At 38.9% G+C, this 20,733-nt stretch overlaps 1 protein-coding gene across 4 annotated transcripts in view; it reads left to right on the top strand.

Moving 5' to 3' along the window:
• The first annotated feature begins 422 nt into the window (after nucleotides 1-422).
• SLC33A1 (solute carrier family 33 member 1) overlaps nucleotides 423-20,733 on the top strand; it is a 27,264-nt gene continuing 6,953 nt past the window's right edge. The window contains exons 1-7 of one of the 4 annotated variants that reach the window (XM_045297536.1): nucleotides 423-1,562; nucleotides 7,507-7,697; nucleotides 10,969-11,153; nucleotides 11,656-11,773; nucleotides 15,012-15,227; nucleotides 16,281-16,476; nucleotides 17,825-19,020. In XM_045297536.1, the coding sequence (XP_045153471.1) occupies nucleotides 788-1,562; nucleotides 7,507-7,697; nucleotides 10,969-11,153; nucleotides 11,656-11,773; nucleotides 15,012-15,227; nucleotides 16,281-16,448 (1,653 nt within the window). In that variant the 5' untranslated portion in view covers nucleotides 423-787 and the 3' untranslated portion in view covers nucleotides 16,449-16,476; nucleotides 17,825-19,020. Of the gene's footprint in view, nucleotides 1,563-7,506; nucleotides 7,698-10,968; nucleotides 11,154-11,655; nucleotides 11,774-15,011; nucleotides 15,228-16,280; nucleotides 17,315-17,824; nucleotides 19,021-20,733 lie in introns of those variants that run through there. The other 3 variants (XM_045297537.1, XM_004704131.2, XM_030887640.2) reach the window with 3 other exon arrangements.

Genomic DNA, 20,733 nt, shown 5'->3' with positions numbered 1-20,733 from the left:
ACGTCACAAACCTCTCTCCTCCCATTTCTGCTGGCTCACAAAGGCAGCGGCAGCACACACAACGCCTGGCGTTACCTAGCGCACGCGGCCGGGGCGAGCCGGGCCACGCGCGGGTCACGTGGCCGCGCGGAGCCAATAGCGGAGGCCCACGCTTCCCAGACGGCCGCCTGCGCTGCCCGCGCCCGCGCCGCCCCCGCCCGGCCGGGCCACAGCGCTCGGTGCGCCGGCTTCACGAGTCCCCGGAAGCACGAGCCGGCCAACTCGTGGGTTCCCACCCAGCGTCCTTTCCCAACTCGGCGCCGGGAGCTAGTCCGGATTGGCTGGTTTTGGAGGCGGGGAAGGGACCCATTTGAGGCCAGGACCGCTTCCTGAAGCGCGCGGCAGGAAGTTATCTAGGGCCTCGGGAGTCCTGCTGAGAAAGTGCTCTCGGCCGGGCTGGTGGCTGACAGAGCTGGCGGTGGCTCGAGGAACCGGTGGCTTGGTCCAGTCGCAGCTAGAGGTCCGTTTTCAGTACAGCACCACGGCCCCCTCTTCCAGCCCCGAGCCGGGTGCGGCTGCCCGGAAGACAACTTCAAACTCCTTAGCGCTGCTCCTAGGGGTGCCTCCCTGGGCAGCGCCTGGGCCTCCAGCCAGGGGACGGGGTCCCAGCACCCCAGGCCGCAGTAAGAAGGACCTTTTTAGCCCCGCCTCCTGCCCCCCTCCCTGAATCACCGACGCCCTGCTCCTGAGACTGATCACAGCGCTCTGCCCAGGCTCCCCACAAGCAGGTCTCTGCATCCTCCCTGATATGTCACCCACGATCTCCCACAAGGACAGTAGCCGGCAACGGCGACCAGGCACTTTCAACCACTCTCTGGACATGAAGAGCAGTCCTCTGCCCCCAGGCGTCTGGGATGACAATCATCCGGATTCCATGGGGGCAGAAGGGGACAGGGAAGCTCTTCTGCGGGCTAGCGGCCTCGGTGCCGCCTCGAAAGCCCCACGGGGTTGCCGTGCCGAACTAAGCAGCATTCTGCTGCTGCTTTTTCTTTACGTGCTTCAGGGCATTCCACTGGGCCTGGCGGGAAGCATCCCATTCATTCTGCAGAGCAAAAATGTTAGCTATACGGACCAAGCATTCTTCAGTTTCGTCTTCTGGCCCTTCAGTCTCAAATTGCTCTGGGCCCCTTTGGTCGACGCGGTGTACTTCAGGAGCTTCGGTCGTCGCAAGTCTTGGCTTGTCCCTACGCAGTACACCTTGGGACTCTTCATGATCTATTTATCCACGCAAGTGGACAGTCTGCTCGGAAACGTCGATGGCAGAACCCCCGACGTGGTCGCTCTCACTGTGACTTTCTTTTTGTTTGAATTCCTGGCCGCCACTCAGGACATCGCAGTGGATGGTTGGGCATTAACGATGCTTTCCCGGGAAAACGTGGGCTACGCGTCCACTTGCAATTCGGTCGGCCAAACTGCGGGCTACTTTTTGGGCAACGTTTTGTTTTTGGCCCTTGAATCTCCCGACTTTTGTAACAAGTATTTGCGGTTTCAGCCACAAGCCAGGGGAATCGTTACTCTTTCAGGTAGTGTATGTAAACTTACGATGCTGTCGAGTGTGTTTGATGTTTATGAATCCTATGACGTAGGGTGTGACGTTGAAAGAGCTCATTCTTTAAATTTCTGGAGTCGTTTGGTGGGAGAAGAGCTGAGGTAAGTTTTCTGGACTGCTAAAGTGGGCTTCTTTGAATTGTAAGTGTTATCAAAGCCCAGTGACGACAATAAAGCACTCTTCACTCACTATTTCCTTGCAGTCATCCTGCAGAGGCAACCCATCAAATCACACCAGCCTCTAATGGAAAACAACTTGAGTCTGGGATTCTTCAGCACTTGTCTAAGACACAGGTGCATATTTAAAAGAAGTAAGCTAACACAAAAGTGTCCCATTGAAAATTCTAGCTTTTTGCTTTCTGGTCCATTTCAACCCTGACTTCCATCTCAAGAGTTCCTATCTAGTCTTCTGGAGAATGAAACAGGCACTAAATAGTTTGTGCAAACATTTCTGATGATTCTGCTAAGTGGCTGGGTGGCTAAGGCTCACAAGAAACGGAGTTCAGAGTTGCCAGCTGTTAACTGCCCGTGGGAGTTGGTCTTTGAATCACATTGGATAACATTGGACCTGTTCTTGAATGATCAGATCTCTTGAAATGGAGGTTCCCAAAATGCAAGTATTCTGGTGGAAATGCACGGAGGCCTAGTAGTATTAAAAAGTACAGGACAGTTTTATGAAGTTCAAAGTGCTGGAAGCAGTGATTGTGAGGACTGAGTTTGAGAAATGGTGCTGAAGAAATGTGGTAGCAAAAAGGATTTTAATTCCTCTAAGCCAAAATCTAAACCCACTGCTGCTGGAGTGACCCTCTCAAACAGCAGAACCGCCTGCGCGGATTCAGAGGCACAGTCATTGCTGTGCTTGGGCCTGTGGTTGCAGCCACTGTGTCGGTCCCTCCTGTGGTGGCTTCTCTTCTCTCTCGCTAACATTCTCAGCCACTACGATTGCCTAAATGGTTATGCTTTTTCCTCAGTTGGCTTGAGGCTGAAATTGTTTTTATTGCTTGTCAGGTAACTGGGTTTGCTCCGGATGTTTTGGGATCCATTGCCATTCTCTGCATAATTCTCTGCCTCGAAAGACCTTGTGGGTATATCTAAAGCACATCTTGTTTTTTGTGTATTTGATTTTCATTTTGTTTTGGAGTTGTCCTATCACCAAGGATGACTAATGAGATGATTGGTTACTATTTAAAAAAAATCATTTTATTGGGGGCTCATACAACTCTATCACAATCCATCCATCCATCCATTGTGTCAAGCAAATTTGGATGATTGATTCCGTAACATGAAGTTTTCCTTGAGAAAAAAAAATTTTTTTTTTTTTAATGCTGCACCTCTTCCTCATGGTTTTCGGTGCTCTATAGGATCAGAGAAACTTCTCCAGTAACGAAGTATAGAAATGATCCCTGAAAAAAAAAAAAAGAAAAAGAAATGATCCCTGAAAGTATAGTCTTCCTTGAGAAATTTTAAGAACCTATAGAAACAGTTACTAACTAGCTAAGTTGAGTTTTCTCATAAGAATGATTGATAAAACATCATTCCGGGAAATGCTGCTGTGAAATCAGGAGCTGTTATTTCCTCTCTTCCCACAACTGCTCTCCAACGTGTGAATTAAAATAGTGTTGATTCTTTATTTAGACTTACTGGTTACTTGGAATAGCAGTTTTGTAGAATTTGAACTTTTCCCCCAGGACAGTTAAGAAATAGCTTACTTTTTAACTAACTTGTTAAACAATCTGTAATGGACTGCTGTATTTCAGTGGTGCATTTTAGTAAATTAAATGATCCTACATTTTCATTCTTCATTAACCTGAGGAACCAATGCCTAGCTAACAAGGAAAGGATCCTTAACTCCAGGAGATTGTTGACTTGGGGCAATAGGATCCCAGGATTGCTAGACATTATGAGTATCCAAAAACCTGAGATTCCTCTTTTATTTGCTCATTTTTGAAAACATGTAGTAAATAAAAATCAAACTCAATGTCATAGAGTTGATTTCTATTTATAGTGACCCTATAGGAACCAATAGAACTACTCCGTAGGGTATCTGAGATAGTAACTCTTTACAGGAACAGATAACCTCATCTTTGCCTCTCAGAACAGCTGGGGGGTTTGAACCGATGACCTTGTGGTGAGCAGTCTAACACAGTCCCCAGTGCCATGAAGGCTCCTTAAAAACACTTAATAGGCTTATGTGAAAGATGCTTTTAGGCTAGATTCAGCTTGTCAACTGCTAGTTGAGAGCTTCTGCTTTAGAAATATTGGTAACAATCATAATTAGAAGAAGCTATTGGACGAGAAACAGGATACAGTATTTGGATTTAGAGGTGGAGACCTGGCTAGTCTGACACTGGAGAAGAGTGCTAAAGATACTAGAGGTATAAAGTAGTTTATAGATATAGATGTACTTATAGGACTCAATTAGAGAAAAAGGAAGTTTTGCTTAAGGAAAACTCTGATACTATAAATAAGGATTTAATTAAACTTGCAGTGATAATAGTAAAAACAGGATTTGTGAAGTCACGTATGATTTGAAGTGAGAAGAGAACAGGACCATTAATTCATACTTAGTCATTTCTATGTCCTGCTGTCCGTGCGCCCGTAAGGGTTTCTGAGGGTTGCCGTCCACTTCCCTGCCCAAACTGGAAGCCCTGCTGGTGCTGTGTGGTAAGCCTTGGGCTGCTGACTTGCAAGATTGGCACTTCAAACCCACCAACTTCTCTGCAAGAGAAAGATGAGGCTGGCTGCTCCTGTAAAGAGTACAGCACGGAAACCCTGGATAGGGTCCCAATGGGTCAGAATGGAGACTGTGGCAGTGGTTTTTTTGTGTTTTAGACCATACTAGAAGCTGCTTTCTCGGCTTTGTGTCCAGGTGTGAGGTAAAGTTAACCTTTGACTTAGGGCTTTGTCACTACTGACTGCTTTCCAGAGGATTGTTACCTTATCCTCAAATTACAAAGAAATTAGAAATACTCTGATCTGGAAACAGTAATTAGAAGCTAAAGCTTGTTTAGCTTGTTCTTATTCTTTCTTACTATTGGTAGCAAGAGATGAAGATTTTGTTCATTGTAGCTGGAAGAATATATGAAGCAAATTATTATTTTGCTTAGAGAAATCAAACACATACTGGTTTATTGAAGAATTTTAATTTTCAGTTGTTTATGTAGATGCCATTAATTAGAAGTTCTGGTGACAGTAAAAGTAAATTTCTTTCAGGCCTTCCTAAACAGCTGATTTAAACAAAATAAAGAACAAAAAGTCAAGAGAGTAGATGATCTTCCTAATTCATTTGTTGCATTTTACAGATGAAATGAATGCAAAATTGATTGATATTAACATCACTTATAAGAATAGTCAAATTGTTCATTTCTTTTGAACCATGTACTCTATTAGCATAAGTAGAGATTGCTATTTTAATGATTAATCATAAGACTATTTCAGTACCTTAAGATACACTAGTGCATCTTTTTAGTGGATACCTTTGCACTTAATAACATTCATGGTGTCCTTTCTATTTTCTAAAATTAATTCTAGATTTCTCATGGTGGAGAAAAGGGTCCACCGTAGAACGCAATTCTCCATGTGTACATGTCCCTGGTGTTACCAGGCTCCTTCCCAGCGAGATACATGCAGCTTCTCAGCATCATGCTGCCAGAGCACAGCTTTGAACTGTGCTTTGGAACATATGTGGTAGTGTCATTTAGACTGTATGGTATAATGTGGTTATGTTTCAGGTCTGGGAATATTCCCGATTTTCCCGTATAGATTAATGGTAAGTGCTTCTTCCCTGTGTACCATTTCAGTGTATGAAAGATTTCATAGGAATGCTCTAGTTTCAGATAGCAGAGGAGATCTGTATGTTTAAAGCAGTTAGCTTCTTTAATTTGCATAGTTTGAACAGCAAGCTTTGCTTTGAGGGAAATTATTCTAAACAGGGACTATGTAATTACACTGATTCAAAAAAATTCTTATTAAAAATTATTCTTCAACTAGTTTTATGGTTTAATCTTCATGTCAAAAAAACAAAACCCCACTCCCTTGTGTATTTTTCCAACTCATGAAACGTGCGTGAGACTCAAATTCAGGAGATTTTGGTTCACTTTCTGCCTCTACTTCTTAGTAATTTGACCTTGGCACACATTTATCATGCTAAGTGTCTTTTCTTCTCTGCATATAGTGATGCCTGGGGTTCCTCTCATGTGTTTCGAGAGTCTAATGAGAACATGGGAGGAGTGAGCACACACATGCTGGGATGAACTTACTGTGCACCTGGTATAAACAGAGTGCTGCCTTTCTCCTTCCTGAAGGAAGTTCAGGAAGCTATAGTGATCACGTTCAAGGGCGCAGCAGCAGGAGCAAAACCAAATCCAGAAGGGAAACCCCTACTCAGGAAGGCTCTGTTGTGTTGAGAAAAGGTTACTCCCTACACATGAGCAATAAACTAAAAGTAAGACTTGTTCAGCAGAGTACTGTTTTAGAATGTTATATCCAGGAAGCACCCTAGGGGTCGTCTATCAAGTCTTCTTTTACAGATGAAGAAACTGAGACAGAGTTATCCAAAAACCCGGTGGTGGCAAACTGACATGCAATTCTAGAGAGTGAACAAGTTTTGATGTTAGCTATGAAGGAGTCAAACCACAATTGTTAAATGATTTAGAACGTAACTGCAGAAAGCATAACTGCACTAAGCCTCAGTATATTCATGTGACAATTGGATCTAGCAATAGCTAATATATTGGGCTGATGTAGTAAAAGAGGTAATATTTGAAAAATGCTTAGCATATGCCAAAGAAGGGAAGCATTCCAGCACATGCCATCATAGGAGTGTGGAGCTTCTTGATTTTGAGTTGTAGCTTATTCTTTAATAAACCACTTACCTGTTTAAAAAAAGTAATCTGTCTAGCATATTTGTGGCACATGGTATGCATTTACTGCCTACTACCATTCTTCTTAGTAGTTATGCAGAATCTTAGAGTCAGTTGTTCGCCTACCATTCGTTTACTGAAACAACCCAAACAGTACTTGTCTTGTGTCTCATTCTGAACTTAACAATATGAGGAAATTGCTTCTATGTCACAATATTGAAAACTGTGGTACAGATCATTAAGAACATGTTGCTACTAAGTCAGTTCTGACTCTGATGACTCCATGTGTGTCACAGCAGAGCACAGTGCTCCTCAAGGTTTTTGATGGCAGGTTTTTCTGAAATAGATTGCCAGGCCTTACGTCTGAGGTGCCTATAGATGGATTCAAGCCTCCAACCTTTCAGTTAGCAGGACATCTTCAAACCAGTTATTCCTAGTTCTGACAAAGTGACAGATCTGAAATTGTAAAACATGGTGAGCTGGAATGGGGAAAATGATGGTTTGACATCCTGTTAGAGACTTTAATCTCCTTCTTAGAAAACAGGGGCAGCATGTACAGTGCATAACAACCAAACTCTTGACTGGTAGCGTTGGAAATGGCCCTAGTCAATGGTGCTTCTTTGAGTGAGTCACTCTACGGTGCTAGCAAGGATCCAGTCTCTTATGTCAGGCTGCTCAAAGGGCTCACTACGATCCTTCAAGTCTCCCGTTCCAAGGCGCATGCCTGCCATTTTCCCCAATCCAGTTACTGCTCTGCTTCATCTAAACTTTAAAAGTTAGGATCTACTCTGATTCTACTTCATGGGCAATGACTAACCCAGTTCCTACTGGTTCAAAGCCCTGGTTAGCAGCAAGCACATTAACTGTACCTACCACTATGACTGTATAGTTGTGTTTATTCTCTGTGCTGAGACAGTACCTTGAACATGGTTAGTACATAAATGTTGATTTTTTTTGGTAAGAGATGTTAGTGGAGGAAAAGTTGAATATAGAATTATTTAGTGTTAGATGCGTCATTACAAAAGTTAATTAAAATTTAAAACATTCTTGATTTCAGATTTCCTTTTTTTCTGGGGAGCTATATTTTTAATAACAACAACGTTAGTTGCCCTTCTGAAAAAAGAAAATAAAGACGTATCAGTAGTAAAAGAAGAAACACAAGGAATTACAGATACCTACAAGTTGCTTTTTGCAATTATAAAAATGCCAGCTGTTTTGACATTTTGCCTGCTCATTCTAACTGCAAAGGTAAGAGATTTATAAAGCAAATCTACCATTGAGCTTTCATGGTCTCCTCATAACATAAGTCCTTTTCTGTCACCATTAGAATTTAAAAATGAAAAGGCAGTATTTTCATTTGTTAACTATTTACAATGCAGTGTGATGATATAGAATATAGTTTCAAAATAGATTGTCTTGGGATTGTGATAAGAATTAGATCACACACAAAAAAAAAGAATTAGATCACTATGAAATAGTTCTTATAAGTGAAATTTTATTTATTTAACAACATTGATACTTCAAATAGAAATAAAAACCTTGAGAAAATAAAGTTGATTCCAACTCATAACCCTGTAAAGGGTCTCTGAAACAAAATCTTTACAGAATCGGCAGCCTTGTCTTTCTCCCTTTGAGTTGGATTTGAACCTCCAACCTTGAGATGAGCATCCCCCAAATCATGAAGACCCCCAGAGGACCAGGCTGTGTTTGTTCTGTTATACATAAGGACATCAGGAGTTACAACCAATTTGCTGACCTCTAACAACAAATGCTAGGGGAAGGAAACTTTAACAAATATGAAAGACTCAAGGAAGATTATATATTATCTAATTACATCACTTAGAAATAACCATTAGCATTTTTGTGTATTTCCTCCGACTACCATTTTTCTATGTATACATCTGTATATACTATGTATGTGTGTTTTTGAATATGTATGTGTTTATACATAGACACACTTGAAACATAGATTATACTATATCTTGTTTTTGTCATCTTCCAAATATATCTTGTATCATTGAATAGTATTTGAAAGCATTCTTTTTAATAACCAAAACTAACAACCAAAAAACCCTTGTCATCAAGTCGAATTGGAAAGAGTAGGATTTCCAAGGCTATCATTTGTCAGAAGCAGCTTTTGACATCTGTCTCCTGTGGAGTCGTAGGTTTGAGCCATTGGCCTTTCTTTTTTTTTTTTTTTCTTCCATTGACCTTTCTTTGGTAGCTACTACTGGGGACCCTTAAGATGCTAAACAGCTATCTAAAACCACTGTGTAAATTTCCCTTCATTCACTCTTATCATTTTTATGTTCTAGATTTAATTTTCTTATGGTTTTTACTTTTAATATATACTAATGAACATAGTTGAACTGAGTCTTTCTTTGATACTTCCTTCCACAGATTCATAAGCAGTTAGTCAGTAAATAAATAGGATGGTCAAATTGCTTTTTTAAAAGTTAAACTAATTTATACTGTTCCCAACAGTGGATCCGAAAACTGTCTCAGTTGCATAGTTAAGAGTCCAGTGTTCTTGGAAGTAACCCTCCCTACGGAACTTCTAACACGATGGATGCATCTTCCTGTTTTTCTATCAATGAAATAGACAGTGTGCCCGCTTGTGTCTAGTTCTTTTGCTCAGCATTGGTTTTTGGTTTGTCCATATTTATGGCAGTATAGTTCATAAATTGTAAATTAGTTTGTTCATTTTTGTGGCTTGTATTTTGGCTATGAGTATTATACAGGTGTATTATGAACACAGTAAACAGAGTCAATATTGAAATCAGTTGGCAGATGTTTTTGTATATCATTTAATATGTAAAAATCAAAAGATGTTTTAACTATTTTTGCATATCTTTTTACAAAAAGGATGAGTGAAATGTAAGCAAAATTATTTGCTGTGTTTAGGTGAAATATCTCTGACCTTTACTTTTTTGTTGGTATAATATACTCTTTAGCTTCATCCAAGAAGTTAAAGTGTATGGTATCTATCATTCTTTTTATTAAAAAGTTATTATTTGATACCATTTGACACTTACCGAAAAGCTTTAAGAAGTGAAACACCTCCTAAATAAACTTAATTTTTCCTAGTCAGGGATCCAACTCAAGATCACACATGAGTTTCTTTCTCTTTGTTTGTCCCTCATGTTTTTGAAGAATACAAGCCAGTTATACTCTAGAATGGTCTTCAGTTTGGGTTCATCTGGTGTTTATCTTAACTCGCTTCCATCTAGTCAGTACTAACTCGTAGGGACCCCCTGCAGGTTTCTGAGACTGTGCTTATTTATAGGAGTAGAAAGCCCAGTCTTTCTCCCACGGAGCTACTGGTGGTGTTGAACTGCCGACCATGCAGATCAAAGCCCAACATCTTACCACTGTGCCACCATGGCTCCCTTTAGGTCCAGGTTATTCATGTATGGCAAAAATATCACGTGAGTAATATTGTAGCCTCTTCAGGGAAATCTTTCAGGAGCCACATGATGACCATTTTATTCTATTCTGTGTTAATGCTTGCTTCTCTATTTTAAAGTTACTGTTTTTTATTTATAATTAAAAACTTATGGGATCAGACATATATATATTGCACTTTATTTTGAGCCTTTATTTATTACTTTGCCATTGTTTTTAAGAATTAATCTTGTTATAATTATACTTTTTCATCCCTTTCATTTTACTCATGCTCTCAGATGTAATGCTTTCTCAGAATCACTTGAAAACTCTAGGTGACCTTTGGGATTTGTGTTGTGGAACCAGGACCATTAAAAATGTGTGTGTGTGTGTCAGTGAGGCTTTATTTTAACCAGATCTATTGGGGATCCTTTGAAGGCTTTTTTCTTCAAATCAAGACATTCATACTACTACTATTTGACTACTATTTATTATAAAATTTAACTGTTTTGAAAGAAACAGTTTGAAAGAAAATTTAGTTGTCATTAGAACCATCTACAGTACCTAAGAGTGCTGAATTTTCCTTTGGTTTTGCTAAACGTTGTTAGTGATCACAGGACAAAAAACTTTTGTAACTTGATTATCATACCAGATAAAACCGTAGCCTGCCAACATCTACTTGTATCGGCACGGGCCAGACTCTTATTACCTAAAAATACCACAAGGTGCTGGCTTCATTTTCTCCGAGACCAGGAGACTAGAAGTCCGAATTTCAAGCACGGGCGTCAGGAGAACCCTTTCTCTCTCTGTTGGCTCTGGAGGGAGCGCTGTCTCCTCAGTCTCTGCTTCCTGCTTTCTAGGAGATCTCTTGACATCTCTCGTCTCTGCTCTCTGGCTTGCTTTTATACCTCAAAAGAGATTAACTCAAGGTATTCCTTATACCAATGTGTCTTGTTAGCATAGCAAGATCCACCGCTTGACAAAATAGGATTATAACCATAAACGTAACGGTTAGGATTTATAAAACTTTGGGGGGCGATGGGATGGGAAAATGAGGTTCTGGAAGAGCTTCTATATGCTTTGAGGAAAATATTTTCTAAATCATAAAATGTTTTGTTTTTGTTTTGTATTGTAGGTTGGTTTTTCAGCAGCAGATGCAGTAACAGGACTGAAATTGGTAGAAGAAGGAGTTCCCAAAGAACATTTAGCCTTATTGGCAGTTCCAATGGTTCCTTTGCAAATAATATTGCCTCTGATAATCAGCAAATACACTGCAGGCCCCCAACCACTAAACATATTTTACAAAGCCATGCCCTACAGGTAAAGGTGAAATAAAATCTTTCCTAATTTTTAAAATGTTACAATGAGAAACATACCTCAATATTCCTGATAACCTGTAGAGTGAGAAAACATGGGAAAAGACAAGAAGAAATGTATGGGAAAAGACATGAAAAACATTTTAACATTCTGTGTCATTTGGACACATCTTTTTCTCTTTTTAGCTTCTTAGCAGCTTTAAAGGAGCCCTGATGGCACAGGGGGTTAGGCATTAGGCTGCTAACTGCCACACTGGCAATTGAAACCCACCAGCCACTCCTTCAGAGGAAGATGAGGCTGTATACCTCCTACAAAGAGGGGCAGTTTCAGAAACCCTGTCTAGGGTTGCTGTGAATTGGAATTCACTTGATGGCAGTGGGTTTGGTTTGGAGCACATTTTTGATATTTGCTGCTTTCTATCCTGGTAGGGACAGGGATTTCTGATTGTTGTACTTTTTCCTTTTTAACTACAAATGGAAGTCCAATCTTCTTTGTTTTTCTACAGGTTACTGCTTGGATTAGAGTATGCTCTCTTGGTTTGGTGGACACCTAAAGTAGACCATCCAGGAGGATTCCCTGTGTATTACTACATTGCTGTGCTGCTGAGCTACGCGCTGCATCAGGTAAGCTGCTTGTGCTTTTCCCAGGAAATAAAACTCTTCTAGGTAAAACAGAAGACATTTTTTATCGTTACCTTAAAGTAATGATAATGTTAAGATTTAACCATGAACTTGAAACAAATTCATTTTTCTCTGGCTTTTGATTTAATGAATTGATTTCATGCAAAAAGAGCTCCATGTTCTTACTTTCATTTATGTTTCATTTAAAGAGTGTTTAATTCCTAAAGCCCATTCATTCTTGCTAAGTAAGTAGCCCCACGCATGGCCCATCCCTTGATGTAGGTCCTTTTTTTAATACAATTCCTTGCACTGTCTCTGAAGTATTGAAAAATAATGATTTCTACTGTTTACAGATCCCAGGTCTCTAGCTTAGATTCTATATTTAACTTTATGACTTACCTTTGGTCATTTTGAAAACCATTAAGAAGTATTTATTCTCTTTTGTTAGTCTGCTTTTTACCCATAAAAGAAATGATTCTCACTTTGTACTAGCCTCCCTTAAGCTGCTACTGTCGAATGAGGTTTTGTTTGGGGAGCTCACAGTGACTGAAGTAAAGAGCAGAAGCCCAATAGTCACCTTTGGGACGCATGCAATTTCAGACATATCTTCTTGTAGTGTGTGCCACTTTACTGCTCTTTGGAGCCATGGTTGCACAGTGGGTTATGCATGGAGTTGCCAACTGTGAGGTTAGCAGTTCAACACCACAAGCTACTCCACAAGACAAAGGTGAGACCTTCTAGTCTATAAATAGGTATGGTTTCAGAAACCTTCAGGAGTAGTTGCGCCGTGTCCTCTAGGGTGTCTGAGTCAGCAGTGACTCGGTGGCAGTGAGTTTGGTTTTTAGAGTTATTGCACTTCCCAGATAACTGTGTTTTGTTGTTGTTGATTTTTTTTTTAGACATTTCAAGGTTTGTGCATCCCCGAGGTGAGCACATCTTAGCACCAGTTTTCAACAGCATGTGCTAACTTCATGTCTCTGTGTCGTAGTTTGGTAATTCTCATGACATTTCAAACTTTTTCATACTGCTGTTATACTTCATAGACTGTAGTGCGATGTGAACAATAACTATGTGCACTAGGAAACCAAAAGTTTGTATGGCTTACTTTATGTTGATATTCATTTTATTGTGGGGGTTTGGAACAGTTTGAAATATCTCTTAGGTATGCCAATGTATATTTCACTTTGGATTATCCTGTGGAACCTAGGGTAAATAATTTAAAAGTTATATTTACCAACTTCTCACTTAGTTTTTAATTAAAACCTGACAAAATAACTACCTTATTTAGAAGACTCTTTTGTTGCATCTCTGATTTAGGAGAATTCCATAGTGGATCATGGTCTAATTAACTAAGTTTGTAAACTTATGGAAGCCAGGTTGTCAAACACATTTTTTTTTCTGTTTTGAATATGAAAAGAAATTATTGAATATTAAAAGAAATGCTACCCCAGTCACTACTCTGTTCTCTGTGTAAGTAATGGAAAAGTGATGGTGTAATCTAAAAATCATTTGTTTGACTTTAGGCTTCATTAGAGAATTTTTCAAAATGTAGTCAGTGAAGCTCAAACTATTGGGTGTTTTATGGGTAGGTCAAGCAAAACTGACAAAAGATGTATGGCATAATCCAGCTTCTCTTTAAGTAGCATCTTTATCATTCCTTCATCAAACATTAAGTGAACTCTTCTTCTGTGTCAGAAACTATTCTAAATACTAAAATATAACAATGATTAAATCACATGAAAATCTTTCCCCATAAGGAACCTACACTTTTTTTGGGGGGACCTACATTTTAAAGGGGTTCAGAGGCTTATAATAAAAGGAACCTGCTTAACTTTGTGTCACTTAGCTTCTTTTCATCTTACTTGATCTTGGAATTCCTTTTTTGATGACCCCCTGTGGAACAGTATTCTAAGGAATGCTGTGCTGGGAACATGGCTTGTTTCTTTCCATTTCCTAAATGGAATATTCATTTGCTCAGATCTCCCTGTGCCTTGAAAGGAGGTTAACTCACCAGTTTGTTGCAAAAAAAATTTGAAATAATATTTTTCATATATATACATACATATATATGAAAAAATTAGAAGTATGCATTTGTTAATGTTCTTCGAAAATTTTAGTGGTTTATAGAGGGTACTTCAAAAGGTTAATGAGAAAAAATTCCTTTATCTTTTAATTCCATTTTTCCATGAACTTCTTACAGACCCTCGTATATCATAGATACATTTAGCATATATGTATAATATGCATATACATACATATATGTAATATATAATTAAGTGCAAATTATGCTTTTTTCTTATTTCTACATACATCTTTCAGTGCCATCTTTCTCTGCTGAGCCTTCCTTGATTACTTTTGATAGAAGTAATTTCTCATTTATTTATGCCCTAGTGGCATGAGTAAGTAGTATAGTATTTGTGTGTTAGACAGGGTTCTCTAGAGAGATAAAAGCAAATTTCTGATAATTTAATATATTTATTTATAAAGATAATTAGATATATAACACAAGAAATGAACTGTTAAATTATATACAGATAGATATATAATACAAGAAATGAACAGTTAAATTATAAAGCAGTACAAATGGCTCAGTGCAACTCACTCCCGTGAGAGAGAGTTCTGAGACACTAGCAGTCCTTTTAAGTCTAGTCTGCTGCCAGATCTTCCTTTATTTGTAGAGAGAGCTAGGCTATGTCAGCACAGCAGCCAATCACAAGACAGGTCACCAACTGCCAGTCCCCAGCTCCAGAGATGTCTTAAAGGGACCTCAACTTACAGCAACACAGTTCACAGGCTAGGCGTCCCACAGGTAGTGTAGCCTGTAAATTGAGGCACAGAACAAGCAAGGCAGCCGCACACTGGTCCGATGATCAAAGAGCAAGAGACAAGGAAGGCGAGGATCAGCGAGCCATTTATCTCTCCACCCTTCAGTTAATCCCACTTGTGTTTATCGGCCAGGCTGGCACAATAAACTATCTCAACTTGCCACATTTCATCATTATTATATCTGTTTTCCCAACCTAGAATAAATTTCTTCAAGGACACAAACAGAGACTACGTCTGTCTTTGTATTATCATGAACTGACTTATAGTCTGGCTTATAATAAGTGCTTAGGAAATGTTTGTTGATTTAAATAAGGATCATAAAAAAATGATTTTCAAGTTTTAAAATCTTAACCCTTAACTCTGTAGAGAAAAAAATACTACCGTATACTGAAGATGTTTTCTATTTTTACCATAGGTTACATTGTACAGCATGTATGTATCTATAATGGCTTTCAATGCCAAGGTCAGTGATCCACTTATTGGAGGCACATACATGACACTCTTGAATACCGTTTCCAATCTGGGAGGAAACTGGCCTTCCACAGTAGCTCTTTGGCTAGTGGATCCCCTCACAGTGAAAGAGTGTGTAGGAGCATCAAACCAGAACTGTCGAACACCTGATGCTGTTGAGGTAAGTATGTATTCATTTAATCTAATATTGAGCTTCTAAGATTCACTTTGCTTCTAGCAGTAACATATACCCTTTACTTATTTCAAGTCATATTTACCCCTATTTCTACATAGTTCTTATTATACAAGTGTGCATTTTGGAGGGATACGCTTCCTATCAAAACTGAGAAGTATGACACACTCAAATCACTTGAAGGTGCTTCTTAGCAAAGTGTGTAGGGCAATCTCTCTCCCAACTCAAGAAATCACTGTTTTACATCATAGGCCCTGAATATATATATGTAAGATTAATAGCTAAATTGTACAATGAAAGAAACAGGCTGTTCATGTAGCAATTTCAGTGAAAACAGTTGTGAGTGCTTTGTTGACAAATTATTTCAGAATAATAATAGTTTACTTCAGGAGTCCATTGATAGGGAATTTCTTCACATTTCCAAATATGGAAGGTGGGTCTTAAAAATAGTATTGTTTTTAAAAAAAGTATTATTTACAGTAATAACTGAAAGTAGTGGTCAATTACATTGGTAGTGGCATTAGAAAAGTAGCCTTAATGGCGTAGTGGTTACACTTTGGGCTGTGATTTGCAAGGTCAGCAGTTCGGAGCCCCCAGCTTTTCCTGAGAAAAAGACGGGACCTTCTACTCCTGTGTAGAAAGTTATTGTCTCGGAAACCCACAGGGCCACGTCTACCTGCTGCTCAAGGAACGCTGTGAGTTGGAACCGACTCCATGGCAGTGGGAATAGTGAGTAGTAGGTACATTAGGGTATGTTAACATGTTTACCACTTGACAGGAGAAGGCATTCTGTAATTTTAGATGTTATCACACAAAAAATATATTTGGAAGCAAATATTTTGAAAACGAGGGCAACAAATGTCCAAATGTGCTTGACACAATGGATGTATGTATGGATTGGGATAAGAGATTACGAGCCCCCAATAAAGTGATTTATATATATTTGGATTAATCCTTTAAATTACAAAGTGGAATCACCTTAATTGCCGAATACTTCCATTTTGAAATTATGAAGTTTTTTTTGTCTTTTCATTGTTACAGCTTTGCAAAAAACTTGGTGGTTCGTGTGTTACGGTGCTGGATGGTTACTATGTGGAGTCCATTATTTGTGTTCTTATTGGACTTGGTTGGTGGTTCTTTCTGGGTCCAAAATTCAAAAGGTTACAAGATGAAGGACCATCTTCATGGAAGTGTAAAAGGAGTAATTAATGCATAGACTGTTGGACATTCTAGAAAGGTAACTGTAGATTAGTTTTAATAGAGGAAGCCCTGATAATCATTGCACAGGAGTACAAAGATTATTTTTAAAGGAAATTATTAATATAAAAAATGCCAAATGGTTAAAATAGAAACCTCTAACAATGTTTGATTATATTTTTTGCTGCCTTATCAATGGATTTAAAGTTTACTAAGGTCATCAAATGGATCTTAAAGTAACTTTTCTGACCTTGTTATTTGGTTTATATCTTTTTAATTTTCTGACCAAAGCATGTTTTAAGCTGCAATGCAGTAGTCATGGAAGTGGTAACCATGCAGTCAAGTATTGTTCTCAGTACCTACAATTGAACTGTATATTTTAATATTTGCATAGAATATATGAAATGGAACAGATCTTGCTATTTGGGTACTAAAAAGCTAATCTGACTTTGTTGATGGCTAAAATCTCATTTTCTATTGCAAATTGGGTAAAGTTTATGTGAAATTTGCTGAGTATGTAGACTACTGAAATCCCTTTTTATTTGTTATTTTTCTGACCATCACCGTACCGTAAGGAATTAATCTGTGTTTTAAAAAACTACTTAAAATGTATTTCCTGCTTTTGTAGGCATTAAAGATTTATAAGATTATTCCAACTATTTTTTATAAAGTGAAAGCTCTGACTTTTAATTTATTGGTTTTCCCACCTGTATCTTTTTTGGGAAAAAATTTTAGTTCCTTTTATCCTAATGCTTATAAGATGTGTTTTTCTTGTCACAAGTGCTTCATGGCACATAAACACAGTAAGGGATCAAATGAGTGTTGTATGCATGTTCATGGCACAGTTTTGAAAATAAAGGTTAAATGTTATTCTTCAAGTAGCCTTTTTTTTTTTAAACTGAGTCAAAAGAATAGTAACGCTTTCCTATTAAGTAACATGTAAATGAGTAATACCATAACTTGAAAAATGAATTTGTTTTAAAGAGTGAGAAAGACATTTTGTGCCTTTGACAAATTAATTCATATGGTAGAAGAATGAGAAAACTAAGCACTTTAGTGAGAGAAGCTCTCACAATTATTTTATGCCAAACCAGGTACTGTATTTCCATGTATTAAAATATTATCTTCTATTTAAATGATAATTTTTAGTGGAGAATTGCTATCCCAGGAAAATTATCATTTTGAGTTTCTTAGCGATTTTCAATATGTTATATATACCTAATGATAAGGTACTTTACAGATTTTGTGTTATTACTCTATCCCTAGGACTTATATAAATCCTTCAAAATGTAGAGAAAAATGAGAGATTAAGGTATAAGTTTTACTTAATAGCTATCTTGGTGGAAAAATATAAACTGAATTTTGATTTTGTTAATATCCTGACAAAGGTTGAATGTTAGAGTGGGGCGTTCATAATAATGAAGGTACACGTGGGAGACAGTGGCACTCAGCCTCTGAAGACAGATGGGGACAGTGGCGTCTAGGACTCATCCATTGTCTGGGGAAAGCCTGTGTGTTGGGTGTCGGTGTCAGATCCTGAGCAATCACCCGAGAGTCAAGGAGGCCACACCAAACAACAGATAACAATTCATTGTCACGTCAGTTTTTCATTATCATGTATTACAGTCGAAAGCCTACTTGAATAAAGTAAAACACACACATCATAACTCACAAGTGAAATGTATTTTAATGCTTACCTTTTGGATTAAGAATTACATGGCCATAATTGCATTTTATCTCTTCCCATTTGTATCATTTCTAATTGTACATATGTTCAAATATAGTTATAAGTATACAAATCTGTAATGATTTGAAGTTTTGAAATGTTTTTCAAAGTCTTTGACAAAGCCTTCGCACTAAAAACGAACAGGTCATTATTGTGAATTGCAGTAGTTGGATTTTGTACGTGCTTGTTGTGCATGCTGAAAGTGACTGGTTAGTACGTGTATGCAGCTATGTTGCGTGTATTGGTCATAGTCACTGACAGCATCTTAAAAATGACCTACCTGAATGTGAGGATCTGTTCATTTTAAATCAATGGAACTAGAAAATACGGCTCTATTTTTATGTATTTTCCTTTATATCCAATAATCCTAAAAAATGAAACTCTACCCTCAAGTATGAATATTCCTTAAGTATGGATATTAATGTGTTATTATATTTACTGGTTAATACTGGATATGAACATATGACTCTGACAATATCGATGTACTTTAGTTGCAACATGTATATATCCCACATGGCTTTAAGATTAGCTAAAGACAAAACCAAAAATTCTCTCCTTTGTAAATATTTTAATCTTGATTCATCAGTCATTAGGAAACAAACAACCAAACTTATTCAAAATGTTAAATATATTTAACCTAGAATTTTAAAATACTAAGCCCATAAATTATAAGCCTATTGTCTATTGATGTAAGTTCCGACTCCTGAATTGCAAGAGCCTGGATTTGTACCGTTGTTTTCTTGGAAAATGTTGCTGTTAAAATCTGAAATAGATTCTAATTTAAAAAAAAGTGTAAGAACTGTTACCTTATTGAATATGGGCTGTACTGTGATTTGTAAACATAAACTTAAAATAATAGTTGTGGAATTGTTTAAAACATCCTGAAAACAAGATTACAAGAAAAATCTGATGAAAACTAGGAAATTACTACATTTGTGGTACTGAACTTCAACTCAGAGAGAATAGAGTGGACAAGACATTACTAGGAAACAGGGAAGAGTCCCTGGGTGGTGCCAATAGTTAAGGTGTTCCAGCTGGCAATGGAAAGATTGTAGGTTTCAGTTCACCCAGAGGCACTTCAGGGAAAAAACCCAACAACCCTGCCCTGGTGATCTTCCACAAAATCCACCCTTGGAAGCTATGGTGCACAGTTGTACTCTTAGCTGAGTCAGACCTGACTGCACAGCAATATGGTATTGTAGAAGAGGAACCAAAGAGGTATCGTAATGTTTCTGAAGTTTTCATACCACATATGATACCTCTTTGGATTGTAGCTGCAATTTTTTCCATTAGGGTAAATTTTACCCTTCAAAAGATACAACTTGCTTCATGCCGGTATGTTGCATTCACATCTTGGAGAGGAAACCATGCCAACCGAAGTAAACCAAGCACAAAAGGACAAGTACAACATGAGCCCGCTGAAGTAAGCTTTAAAAAAAAAAAGCAAAGCGGGCATAGGAAAAAAGCTACTGTATACAAACATTCCTGGGGTGAGATCCAGGTAGTGTGGCCAGATCAAATCCAGGGATACATGTGGTAGCAAACTAAAGAGTAGTGGGGAAAAAATAGAAATGGGTAGTGGGGGCACAGGGCACTAACCCACCCAAGGGGAGGGTATTGTTTATATCTCCACAGGGAAAGAGGGACCAGACTTCAACCCGGTGCTCCAAGATGTGAATGCAACTTGCTGGCATGAAACAGGGAAACAGTGGAGAGGTCTGAGGGGCCGGCCCCAATCCCAATTATGTGGACAGTCCCCCCTCCCCAGAGAAGAATTTACTTCAGAGGACAGCACTGAAGCTGCAGCTCAGGGAGAGGGACATGTCTGATTAGAGCACTTGGGAGTACATGAAGTGGAAGGAAGAGAGTGGAGCGCATCCTGGCCCGCCAAGCCTTGAGGACCATATCCCTGCTCAGAGCAGCCAATGCACAGAGAGGATCCATATGGCCGGCCCCACTATGAGACGCGACATCCCTCACTAACCCATCGCCCTACAGGGGACAACACTGTAGACATTGTGGGAATTGCGCCCGATCTGACCCCACCACACCGATGCAGACACTAAGGGCGTGCAACAGAACAGCAAGGGGAGCAGGGCAAGGGAGTCCCAAGGGAATACCAAAAATAGACTTTGGGGCCAGGGTGTGGCACCCCATCAGACTCTACTGGAAAACACTCCTAAACAGAACTTGAACTATTTACAGGCTTTTCTTTGTCATTGGTTTTTTGTTGTTTTGTTTTCTTTTGTTGCTTTGTTTTGCTCTGTCTTGTTTTTGTGCAATTTTTTAATCTCTGCATGTCTATCTAGTTAAGATAGTCAGGAAAAACAATCTGGAGGAAAAAACAACAGGACCAATGGTTCCATGAGGACATGGGAGAGGTGTGGGCAGGGAGGGGAGTGGAGAGCAGTGTAGCAATGATGAAACACACAACTTTCCTCTAGTTCTTAAATGCTTCCTTCCCCCCACTATCATGATCCCAATTCTACCTTACAAATCCAGCTAGATCAGAAGATGTACACTGGTACAGATCAGAGCTGGAAACACAAGGAATCCAGGACAGATGAACCC

The sequence above is a fragment of the Echinops telfairi genome, unplaced genomic scaffold (genome assembly GCF_000313985.2).
Source record: "Echinops telfairi isolate 266 unplaced genomic scaffold, ASM31398v2 ScPeMD7_7420;HRSCAF=8458, whole genome shotgun sequence".
Lineage (NCBI taxonomy): Eukaryota > Metazoa > Chordata > Mammalia > Afrosoricida > Tenrecidae > Echinops > Echinops telfairi.
This window is presented reverse-complemented; position numbering and strand designations above follow the sequence as displayed.